The 13,230-nt window shown below is 38.7% G+C and overlaps 1 protein-coding gene across 1 annotated transcript in view; it reads right to left on the bottom strand.

Annotated features, from left to right (window-relative positions):
• Nucleotides 1–13,230, bottom strand: part of RALYL (RALY RNA binding protein-like) — an 825,421-nt gene that overhangs the window by 75,323 nt on the left and 736,868 nt on the right. The window contains exon 6 of the mRNA XM_010846211.1: nucleotides 8,414–8,577. Within this exon, the coding sequence (XP_010844513.1) occupies nucleotides 8,414–8,577 (164 nt within the window). The remainder of the gene's footprint in view (nucleotides 1–8,413; nucleotides 8,578–13,230) is intronic.

Here is a 13,230-nt window from a genome sequence, read left to right as displayed (position 1 = left end):
AGAATACTGGAGTGGGTGGCCTTTCCCTTCTGCAAGGGATCTTCCCAACCTAGGCATCGAACCCAGGTCTCCCATATTGCAGGTGGATTCTTTACCAGCTGAGTCACAAGGAAAGCCCAAGAATACTGGAGTGGGTCGCCTATCCCTTCTCCAGTGGATCTTCCTGACCCAGGAATAGAACTGGGGTCTCTTGCATTGAAGGCGGATTCTTTACCAACTGAGCTATCAGGGAAGCCCTGTTTTGCAAGAGAGAGATGAGGCAAATAACTGGAGGAGATGGATACTGAAGAAGCAAAATCAGTGATAGAAAATGTTGATAAAAGTGCCATGGCCTCAGCTCTTAATCAGGCTTCTCAGGTGGAGTCATGGTAAAGAATCCACCTGCCACTGCAGGAGATGCAAGAGACACGGGTTTGATCCCTGGGTCAGGAAGGTCCCCTAGAGTAGAAAATGGCAACCTGCTCCAGTATTTTTCCAGTATCTTGCCTGAAAATTCCATGTCAGAGGAGCCTAGTGGGCTACAGTCAGACAGCAGGAGCAACCTTTAAACAGGAGCAAAGTAAAATAAGAATTTCTAGAACTAAAAATTTGATTTTCGAATAAAAAAGTGTTATTACTAAAACTGCTAAAAAGCAAATTTAGGAGAGCAAAGGTTGAAAGAAGCTATCACAAAGAGTAAAAATAGAAACAAGCAAACAAAAAAGAATGATAAGGACACAGGGAACTGAAGTTAGAGCCCATATATGCAAATATATATCAAAAGGAAAAGAGACAGGAAGAAATTTTCCATTGATGACACATGATAAAGACGAGATTGTTTGTGGAATAAAAATCATAACAAGCAATTCTAAAATTTGTATGGAACCACAAAATGGGACTTTATCACTAAAGCAATTTTAAGAAAGAAGAACAAGGCTGGAAAAAGCATAATGCTCCCTGATTTCAAACTATACTGCAAACGTATAAATAATCAAAACAGAATAGCATTGGCACAACAACAGACATGTGGGTCAGCAAACAAAATAGAGAGCCCAGAAAACCAGCAACCCATCCGTAAGTGGTCGATTAATTTATGACAAACGAGCAAAAAATGTACAACGGGGAAAGAATAGCCTCCTCAAAACATGGTGTTGGGAACTCTGGACAACTACATGTGAAAAATGAAACTGGGCCACTATTTTATACCACACCCCAAAATTAACTAAATGGATTAAAGACTTGCATGCAAGACTTAAAATCATAAGCCTCCCAGAAGAACATGTAGGCAGTGACCTCCACGACACAGGTCCAGGCAATGACATTTTGAATATGACACCAAAAGCAAAAGCAACAAAAGAAAAATAAGCAAATGACTGTATCAAACATCAAAGCTTCTGTACAGCCAAAAACAAAAACCACCACCACCACCAAAACAAAAAGACAACCTAATAAGTGGGAGAAAATAATTACAAATCATATCTGATAAGAGGCCAATATGCTAAATATGCAAAGAACTCATACAGCTCAATAGCCGAAAAAAAAAGTCTGATTAAAATATGGGCGGAGGGTTTGAACAGACATTTTCCCAAAGAAGACATACAGATGGCTGACAGGTACAGGAAAAGATGCTCAACATCACTGATCATCAGGAAAATGCAAATCAAAACCCCTGCGAAAAACCACAGCCTGCGAGGAACTGACACTGATGCTAACTTTATGTTCATTTCTTATGCTTGTCCCTCATGACAAAGATCTCTTTGGAAGAGGCCTGCTAGTTAAACCTAGTGCTTCCTTGGTGGCCCAGACGGTTAAGAATCCACCTGCAATGTGGGAGACCTGGGTTTGGTCTCTGGGCTGAGAAGATCCCCTGGAGGAGGGCATGGCAACCCATTCCAGTATTCTTGCCTGGAGAATCCCCATGGATAGAGGTGCGTGGGGGGCTTCAGTCCATGGGGTCACAAAGAGTCGGACATGACTGAGAGACTAAGCACAGTTAAGCCTAATATTTAAACTTCTTTTCTTTGTTCTCCATTTCTAATTTTTACACATTTCTGCTCTCTGTGTAATAGGTTAGTATATGTCATCTCCATTAAATTCATAGATTATATTTACGTGCTTTGGGTAGTTTCATTTAATGTAAGAACTGCACTTTTATTTTTACCGTTTTTTCTTTACACTATAATTGTGAGGTGTAACATTATTACAGGGAGTTGTTTAATATATATATTTAGATTTAACAAACATTACTAAAAGCAATGCCTCTGAATCTGCCACTGAAGGAGATACAAAGAATGCTGGCAGGTCTGGAGAAAGCAGAAGGGCACTGGAAGAATCAATGGTCCTGACTTCAGACTATACTACAAAGCTGTAGTCAGCAAGACAGTATGGTACTGGCACAAAAAACAGAAATACAGACCAATGGAGCAAGATAGAAAGCCCAGAGGTAGACACACACACCTGTAGGCACCTTATCTTTGATAAAGGAGGCAAGAGTATACAATGAGAAAAGGCAGTCTCTTCAATAGTTGGTGCTGAGAAAACTGGACAGTTGTGTGTAAAAGAATACATTAGAACACTTCCTAACAAAAAATAAACTCAAAATGGATTAAAGAACTAATTGTAAGACCAGAAACTATAAAGCTCTTAGAGGAAAACATAGGCAGAACACTTTGACATAAATCACAGCAAGATCTCTATGACCCACCTCCTAGAGTAATGGAAATAAAAACAAAAATAAATGGTACCTAAATAAACATAAAAGCTTTTGCACAGCAAAGGAAACCATAAATAAGATGAAAAGACTACCCTCAGGATGGGAGAAAATAATTACAAATGAAGCAACTGGCAAAGGATTAATCTCCAAAATATACAAGCAGCTCACACAGCTCAATATCAGATAAAAAAAAAAAAACAAAAAAACCCAATCAAAGAATGGGCAGAAGACCTAAACAGACATTTCCCCAAAGAAGACATACAGACGGCCAATAAGCACATAAAAAGTGCTCAACGTCACTCATTATTAGGGAAATGCAAATCAAAACTATAATGAGGTGTCACCTCACAGCAGTCAGAGTGGCCACCATCAAAAACATCTACAAACAATAGATGCTGGAGAGGGTGTGGAGAAAAGGGAACCCTCTTGCACTGTTGGTGGGAATGTAAATTGATACAGCCACTATGGAGAACAGTATAGAGATTCCTTAAAAAACTAGGAATAAAACTACCACATGACCCAGCAATCCCACTATTGAGCATATACCCTTTGCTATGTTTAGTCACGTCTGACTCTTTGGGATCCCATGGGCTATAGCCCACGAGGCTCCTCTGTCCCTGAGAATTCTCCAGGCAAGAATACTGAAGTGTGCTGTCAGGCCCTCCTCCAGGGGGTCTTCCCAACTCAGGGATTCAACTCAGGTCTCCCTCATTGCAGGTGGATTCTTTACCATCTAAGCCACCAGGAAAGCCCAAGAATACTAGAGTGGGTAGCTTATTCTGTCTCCAGGGGAACTTCCTAACCCAGGAATTGAACCAGAGAGTCCTGCACTGCAGGTGGATTCTTTACCAGCTGAGCTACCTAGGAAGCCCTGAATAGCCTGAGAAAACCATAATTCAAAAAGACAGATGTACCCTTATGCTCACTGCCGCACTACTCACAGTAGCTGGGACACAGAAGCAACCCGGATGTCTGTTGACAGATGAATGGATAAAGTGTGGTACATACATACAATGGAATATTACTCAGCCATGAAAAGGAGTGCATTTGAGTCAGTTCTGGTGAGGTGGATGAGGGTAGTGCCTGTTGTTATACAGAGTGCAGTAAGTCAGAAAGAGAAAAACAAATACCAAACATTAATGCACATGCATGAAATGGAGAAAAATGGTACTGGGTACTGAGGATCCTATTTGCAGGGCAGGAATAGAGATGCAACATAAAGAACAGACTTGTGGACACAGTGGGGGCTGGAGAGGGTGGGAGGAACTGAGGGAGTGGCACTGGAAAGTGTACATGCGCCGTATGCAAAACATAGCTCGTGGGGAGTTGCTGTACAACACAGGGAGCTCAACCAGGTGCTCTGTGACACCCTAGAGGGGTGGGGCGTGGTGGGGGTTGGAGGAAGGTTCAAGAGGGAGGGACACAGGTGGTTTGGGAGCGATGAAGTACAAGCTTTCTAAAATTCATGTCTTCGATGCAAGTTAGAATAGGTATTATTTGATTTTAGGAGAGAAATAGATAGAATAGTTTTATCTATAAAAGTTTAATATATTATTATAGTCACTAATGAAAAAGAGGGATGTAGTAGAATATCCAAATTGAGACTGTAATGAAGGAAGAGACAGAATTAGAAGCAAATTCATTAAACAAGCATAAGGAAAGGAAGAAAAGAGGAAACGATAATTTAAATTGGAGTTAGGATGGACGAAATATAAACTAATCTAGCAGGCTAGTGAGTAAAACATACGTAAAATAATTAAATTTCCCTGTAAAAAACAAAGTCTTCCATATTGCTTTCAAAAACAAGGTCCACATATATGTTATTTTAGGAAAAAATTTATGCAAAAACAAAGTGATAGTGGTGTTGATTAAAATGTTCTCTCAAAAGATAAGTCCTAATCCCAGTACCTGTAAATGTTACCTATTGGAAAATACATCTTTGTAGATGTAATTACAATGAGGTTATTGAGTGAGTCCTAGTCCAACATGACTAACGTCTTCATAAGAAAAGGAGAAGACACATAGACACAAAGACACAGGGGAAAAGCGCGTGTGATGATGGAGGCGGAGACTGGTCAGTAAACCCAGGCATGCCAAGGATTGCAGCATTCCAGAAGCTAGGAGAAAGGCATGGAACAGACTGTCCAAAGACATGTGATGATGGAGGCGGAGACTGGTCAGTAAACCCAGGCATGCCAAGGATTGCAGCATTCCAGAAGCTAGGAGAAAGGCATGGAACAGACTGTCCAAAGACATGTGATGATGGAGGCGGAGACTGGTCAGTAAACCCAGGCATGCCAAGGATTGCAGCATTCCAGAAGCTAGGAGAAAGGCATGGAACAGACTGTCCAAAGACATGTGATGATGGAGGCGGAGACTGGTCAGTAAACCCAGGCATGCCAAGGATTGCAGCATTCCAGAAGCTAGGAGAAAGGCATGGAACAGACTGTCCAGAAGACAGTCTCAGACTGTCCGTGGAACTTCCAGAAAGAGAGAAGAGCTCTGGGACACCTTGATCTCAGACGTTCAAACTCTAAATATTTGTTTTTAAACCCTCAGTTTGTCATAATTTATCACATGTGCCCTGGGAAACTAATGACAGAGAAAGGTGGAAAATAAAAGGTAGACTAGGGAAGTGCAAACCAAAAGAGAGTCTTATCAGTAAAGGACCAAGCAACGTATCAAAAAGAGCAAAATTCTAGGGTACGGATAGAAAATGAAGTATTACATAAATGTGAAAGTTACAATTCTCCAAGAAGTTTTAGAGAAGAAGTACTAAAAAGGGCACAGACATAAGATCCTATACTCTAGAAACAGATGCTCTAGAATCAGGCTGTAGTTCCAGGCTCTGTTATTAAATAGCTCTGTGACTTTAGGGATATTACTTAACTTTTCTACACTTATAAAATGGGAATGATAATAATATTTCAGTTATTGGCAGTTATGAGAAACAAATGAATTAATATATTTAATTTATATGTGAAAATGTATGTATTAATAATGTGTTTAAAACAACAGCTACCATAGAACAAACATCAAAAAAATGTTAGCTATTATTTAACTATTATGTAAAACACCATATAAATACTAGCCAAGCAACAAGGAATATAAAATAAAACCTCAAGAAAAGAAGAACTTTATAAGGTCACTAATTGGTAGAGAATTTTAAATAATTACTTTCAGAATTTCACTTATCAACTTGCCACAAAAGAACAAAGTCTACAGAGTATCGGATGATACAACCAAGATAAAAGACACACACAGTATTATACCAAAGGCAGAAAATAGATCCTATTTCCCACTCACAAAATCTCATTATTATGAAACCAAGATAAATTCTAAGGTACTCAAAAAGATCTTATAATTCACATTCTCTCTCCATGACCCAAGAGGATTAGAAATCAAAAATAAAAGGCCAGAAACAACTTAACTATTTGAAGATCAAGCTATTTACATAAAAATAACTCCTGGAAACTACCACTCTTCTCCGCATCACTGAGGTTTATAGCAGTCAACTGGTTGAGTCGTACAAAGCTGTACTCACCCGAGAATGACCAGAAACCACTGGTTCTAAACCAGGGTGGTTACATCTCCTTAAGGAAAATTTAGAAATGCATAAGCACACATACAGTTATTAAAAAGCCTGAAGAGTGCTGCTGGCCCTGAAGGTTGGAAAGTCAGGGATGCTGAATGTTCTGCAAAGCTTGGAATATTCTTTCACAGCGTAGAACTGCCATGGCCAAAACATCAATACTACTCCCATTGCTAAACAGCATTCTAAAAACGACTCCAGGGCAAAGCATCCACAGATGCTCAAGATATTTCTATTTAAAATTAACTTAATACTACTATGGTAAAAAAAAAAAAAGTCTTCTATAAACATAGCAGACAATTCAATGCTCAATTTTCCACAGCAAGAACAAAATTCAAGAACTTTCTTTGTTTTTGAAAACACACAGCATGTAAGATTGTTTAGAGATTGTTGCAGAAACTCATTTTCTTTTATTACTAAGACTCAAAAAGGGAATTCACATTTTTATATCCGTAGAAGAATTAGACAAATGGATGAGTCAGTACATGGGGAAATAAATGTAAATCTATGTAATTTGCTATTTAGTTTAGATTAGCTAATTTAAATTCTGAGTGCACCAAACTTAGTTAACAGAAGCATCAGTGCTGAGGGTAACTATTTTTCACACTTCTTCATATAAAAGCAAAGTATCTCAATGGTGTTTTTTCTTAGTATTTCTGATGGTGCTAAGGTACAAGGCAATGTTCTAGAGTAGACAGCATATACAGGGATGAGAATGAAGGAATATGGCTTTAGTGTTGGCTCTACCATCTACTAACAATGTAACATTCTCTGTGCTTCAGTTCAGCTCAGTCCCTCAGTCATGTCCAACTCTTTGTGCCCCCATGGACTGCAGCACGCCAGGCCTCCCTGTCCATCACCATCTCCCAGAGCTTGCTCAAACTCATGTCCATCAAGTCGGTGATGCCATCCAACCATCGCATCCTCTGTCATCCCCTTCTCCTCCTGCCTTCAACCTTTCCCAGCATCGGGGTGTTATCCAAAGAGTCAGTTCTTTGCTTGATGATTTAGCTTCTCTGTGCTTACCCATCAGTAAACTTAGGATAAAGGATTTGCTTCACTTGTCTTGAAGGACAGATTTAAAGTAACTAGAAACCCCCCCATGGGGCCTAACAGGCTGCACTGGGACTTGCCTTGGCTCTACCTTATCCCCACCACATTTCCTCTTCACTCCTGGCCCTGGTTTCCTTGTTTCAGGGTAAGGTCTCTGCATCGACCCTTCTCTCTGCCCAGACGCTTTGCCACCGACAGCTTCATGCACACACTCCTTCCCCTGCCTCCATGGGGTCTCTGCTCACACAGCACCTTGTCAGAGAGGCAGCCACACTCCATGCCATGAAACACAGCTCTCCTCTTTCTCTGTCGCTTTATTCTACTTTATTCTTTGACATAGTGATAATCTACCATGTTAAAACCTCAGATTTTACCTTGCTTGCTATTGTCTCTTTGTAGGCTGTAACCTCAAGAAATGCAAGAAAAACTGCTATCTCTACCTTAGAAATAATATTCTCATAACAAATTATATTTTTCTGGATCTGTCCATATAATAACTTAACAATGTGTTTCGTTGGGAGGTTTGTAGCTCTACTTTTTATTAATCCATGTGAGATTATGTCAATATTATTTTTTATGACATTACATATGGTTTCAGACACCATTCTCCTGATTTAGAATAGTATGGAAAGTTAGTTACCCTTTTAGCCTTTCTACCATTCCCCTCTTAGTTACCCCAGGGCTCAAATATTCAAAGCATGCACTGATTTTGCATTCTGCTTCTCTGAAAAGATACTCTATGACTCTTTCTGGAAGTGAAATTTGTTTCTTCACCAAAAGCAGCAAGACTTGGACGTGTCACAAGCTAGGTGGGTCAGAGCTATTCTTCGCTCTAATAAAACACCTTCCTGATCGCTTCCAGGTTTGCGTTAGTCATGTTGGTGTCTGTCTCCACCACACTACTCCACTGCAGTAGAGTGGAAAGCAGAGACCGTTTCTTATCCATTTGATATTTCGCTCATACATCGTACATAGCAACCCTGCCATAATTCTAGATTAATTTACTGAGTACAGACATTCATGCAATGGTCCACACCCCCACCCTTCTTTACGGGGAAGCGAAGAAGATTACTTACATTTGGAGCCCGACGAAGAAGAGCCGCTGACCGTAGACCTCGATCCTCCTTTCATGGAGAAAACTCCTTTTCCCCTGCGCGTGGTCGTCACTGCCGCTCGGGGCCGCTTCAGCGGGATGACCGCGCGGGGCGGCGGAGGCACACGGCCGTGGTAATCAAACAACCTTCACGAAACACAAACGCGGCTGAGAGCTCTGGCTCACACCTGCGCGTTCTACCAAACGTCTGAGATGATTAAGAGAATGGCCTTGAAAAAACGTCAACACGTTTTTTAATACTGTAATCAGGAAGATTCATTTTCACTAAAGGAATGGGATGCTAGTATAGTCTATGCTTTCTGAACATTAAAATCTGACTCCATATGAACTCACTTTTATAAAGGCATGAAAGAACAAAGAACTTTGCAATATGTTGGAGTTATTCTGACCTTCATTCCCAAGTATATTTCTTTGCTTGATTTAACAGATTTATCCTTCTTAGGAACAGAAATCTTCCTTTTCCACATCAGATACTTAGTAAGATAGTTTGAAAGGAGGAAAAGATCATGCAGAATCAGGGACAGAGCAAAGAAAATTAGTGTATAATCAGAAAATATCTCAGAAGGTGGGAAAAAAATAGAAGTATGACTAGTTTAAAGAGGGCAGCTGTGAGAGAAAAATCAACATGGTTCCTTCCCTCTCACTAAGGACTTTCTTAAGTAATGAAAAATTTTTCTGACTAGGCTTTTCTGACTAGAAAAAACGGAGCTGAACTTGGATGAAAGGCTGGTAGCATGAGCACAAAACTTTGTTGACTAAAGAACTGATAGAAAATGTTTATCAGGATGATATTTTATTTTTCTGACCATTTGGTAGATGTGGAAATTGAGACTAGAGATGTTTGTAGTTAGCTATTAAAAATTTCTGTAACAAAGAATACCAATAAAACGCTGAAGCTTCTGCTTAAAAGTGAAAAATGATACGCACTATAACCAATGTATTTGCATTAGACAATGAAAGGGATAAAGTATGAGTATTTACATATTTATAAAAATATGTAATTAATATATTCAAAGTCTCATACTGCATACACACAACAAATTTTTGTGTGATTAAGCACATTTGAGCAGCATAAAAGGACCAGAGGGAAAAATTTTATATATATATATATATATATATACTCATTTATTTTTAAAACTATTTGCCACTGAGGCAGAGGTATTATTGCATTGTCTACTATAAATAAAATAGCATTATTGAATTAAAATGATGGTTATTATATATTTTATTATGACACTATTATATGGATTCTCATAATTGGTTTAAAACAGTCAATAGAAAACCTAATGTGAAAGACAGAAATGAGAAAATGAAAACAGCTTTAAATTTTAAAATATTTAAAACCTTCTATAATTGGTTATTTCATAAAATTACATCTCATTTGTATATACCAATGGAAATGTGATAATCTCTTTTTGGAAAATAGTATATGAAAGATAATGATTAAGATAGGCTGGTTTCCAAGTATTCATTCAGAAACACTGAATACTATGACACTAGAGGGAAGAAAAGTCGGATGTACACAAACCACATTTGAAGCAGACCTTGGTACTAAGAATGTCTTTTATATTAGAGAGCTAACAGATCCAAAAACAATGATTTGGGAACATGCTAGGAAATACTAAGAGATGTCTGGAAAGGAAAAGAAATGAAAGGAGACAGAGTTCAAGAGAGGGGTCATCCTCTGCGCATAAGCAAAGTCCATTAGAGCCGAGGAGCTGCCAGCAAAGAACAGGTCACGGATGCCCACACATTAGAGCTGACTTCAAAGGGTACAGGACGATGAGGCCGAAAGGCACCGTGGACCATTTTCATACCACTAGGGGCTCGAAAATCAGAAGGGTCAACTAAGCCTGCCCCTCATTTCAGTCACAAAACAGGACCTACATTATTTATTTATACGTTGAATTCACAGAGCAACCTAAGTCAGTGAACCACAACACAAAAGGCGCTTCTCGTGAGCTACCGCCCGCAAAGTTACCGAAAGAACAGAAACGTGACAACTGACCCATCTCCTCCAGGCTGGAAGTGGCTGCTGGAGACGAAAGGGAAGCTCTTGTGGAGGAATCATTTCCCCAGGACGTCAAAATGCCATTTAGCAGGTTCATGAAATAAACTAATCTACACACTGAGTTAAGAAACTCTCTAAAGCACAACTGAAATATAAAATGGTGTAACAGTGCTATACTGGCTGTCAGGTCAGGTGAAGACATCATACTCACTACTACTTTAATGATAGTGCAATTAAATAATGTTTTAGAACTGCACTGTTCATCAATATTTCTGTTGTTTCCCCCCAGACAAGGATTACAAAACTTCCAGTGTTGGTCAGGTATGATCTCATGCTGAAAAAACAGAGCTGCATTTGTTCACTATATTTGTGACACATTTTTAGCATAGGATGTACATTTTAGTAAAGCAGTATATGTTGTGTTCTTTGTTGTAAGTTCCTATAGGGAGAGGTCCTTGTTTTCTGAATATTTGGATGTGTTACTTCAAAGAAAGATGACTTCTTTCCCGTTACAGAATCAGGTAAGGTTTTGTCAATTCATTCTGTCTCTCTGTTGGGAAGATATGCAGCATTAGAACTTGATTTTGATAAAAGTGATATTGTAACACACAGACAAAGCTAAAAGGGCATTTCATATGAGAGCATGATTTTAAATTTTAATGGAGCTGGAAGTTTGTTACTTTTCACTGGGCAAAGTTGAGCTTACCAGAAACCAAGAGGAGGAAGACTGGGAGTTGTTTTCAAGCATGAAAACATATTAATAACAAGATAAGGATGGGAAGCAAGGCCGTTCTCTAGGACTGCAAGATGTAGCAGTTCTTCTAAATACAGAAGGAAGTAGGTGAAAGGCAGCCTATGAAGGAGACACAAACATTGGCTTTCTCATCAGAATCCTGTCCTCAGCAAATCAGAGAAAATAGTCCAAGAGAAATTTCCATCTGATAGAATTCAATGGAATTCAAATCTCCAAGGTCACTTGAAAACTTTAAATTCTTTCCTTCTTCTTGATTTTTTGTTCTTCCACTCTCAGAATTGTATTCCCTTTCCTTTCCTTTAATGGCCCTTCATTTTCCCTAATACTATTAGAATACTGTTTTTCCCATTATGTTTACAGGTCAAACAAATAATGATTTAAAGTCAAACACATAATTCTCTTTTCTCTAAGGCCTATTTTAAAACAAAAACTTTAAAAGACCTACTCTCAAGGAATAAATAAAGCAAATGTCAGATTTTAATAAAAACAGCAGGTTGAGGAAGTTTGAAGGTCTATTTTATTTAATAAACATTTCTACTTTTCATGGGACCATTTTCTGTTTGGAATTTTGTTTGCTTTAATAATATCTGATATGTGTCATTTCATTATCAAACAAAAGCTGAAAAGTGGTAAGCAACTTTAATATTGATTTATTGATAAAAAATAGACACAGCTTGTGTCTATAAAAAATAAGGATATTCTTTTTAACAGTTGCTTTTTGGACAAAGACAATTTAATGGCACATTGATGTACAAAATTAATATAATTTTGAATTCTTGTTTTTACTAAAAGCCTTTTATTATTAAACTTCAACAATAAAAAAGCAACATTTTAATGCATTTTCAGAAAATATATATGGAAAAAATAACCTCCTATCTCTTACCCTAAAACAATTACTGTCATTTTCTAATCTTTTTTCTACAAGAATTCGTATTTTTTTACATAACTGAAAACATAATGTATCCTGGCTAATTCTCTTTGGTTTATATTAAAAACATTTCCCACGTTTGCTAAATGGTCTTTCTAACGTTCATTTTTAGCTCGTTAGGTAAAAAATCCACCTGCAATGCAGGAGACCCCAGTTCAATTCCTTGGTAGGGAAGATCTGCTGGAGAAGGGATAGGCTACCCACTCCATTATTCTTGGGCTTCCCTTGTGGTTCAGCTGGTAAAGAATCCACCTGCAATGCAGTGAGACCTGGGTTTGATCCCTGGGCTAGGAAGATCCCCCTGGAGCAGAGAAATGCTATTCCACTCCAGTATTCTGGCCTGGAGAATCCCATGGACTGTATAGCCCATGGGGTTGCAAAGAGTTGGACGTGACTGAGTGAAATTCACTCATTCACAACGTTTAAGTTTTGTGGTGCATTTTCACAAGTAGATATACCACAGTCTAATAAATCATTACTTGATTGCTGGACTTTTAATTTGATGCCCATTTTTCACTGTCATTGAAGGGACTGATGTTGAAGCTGAAACTCCAATACTTTGGCCACCTGATGTGGAGAGCTGACTCATTTGAAAAGACCCTGATGCAGGGAAAGACTGAGGGCAGGAGGAGAAGGGGCGACAGAGGATGAGATGGTTGGATGGCATCACCAACTCAATGGACATGAGTTTGGGTGGACTCTGGGAGTTGGTGATGGACAGGGAGGCCTGGCGTGCTGCAGTTCATGGGGTTGCAGAGTCAGACACGACTGAGCGACTGACTGAACTGAACTTTAACTGTCAACCAATGTGTTTTTAAAATTCACACAAAAAATTGAAAATGTAATATTTGTGTATTATTTTGTCACTGAACACTAGATTATCATTTAGATAAATAATAACTTAAAAATCAGTAATTATCTGTTTTCTTCTAAATTTCCCACATAAAAATACTTTTTCATTTTCCTTACTTACGAACCCAAATTTACAGTCACTATGGGATTAAGTGCTAACCAAAAAGTGTAGTCTGGACTTTGGGTTAAACAACTGGCCTTCCCAGAACCAAAATTTGACCACCTATTCAGGGC

The sequence above is a fragment of the Bison bison genome, unplaced genomic scaffold (assembly GCF_000754665.1).
Source record: "Bison bison bison isolate TAMUID 2011002044 unplaced genomic scaffold, Bison_UMD1.0 scf7180017864233, whole genome shotgun sequence".
Taxonomy (NCBI): Eukaryota; Metazoa; Chordata; class Mammalia; order Artiodactyla; family Bovidae; genus Bison; species Bison bison.
This window is presented reverse-complemented; position numbering and strand designations above follow the sequence as displayed.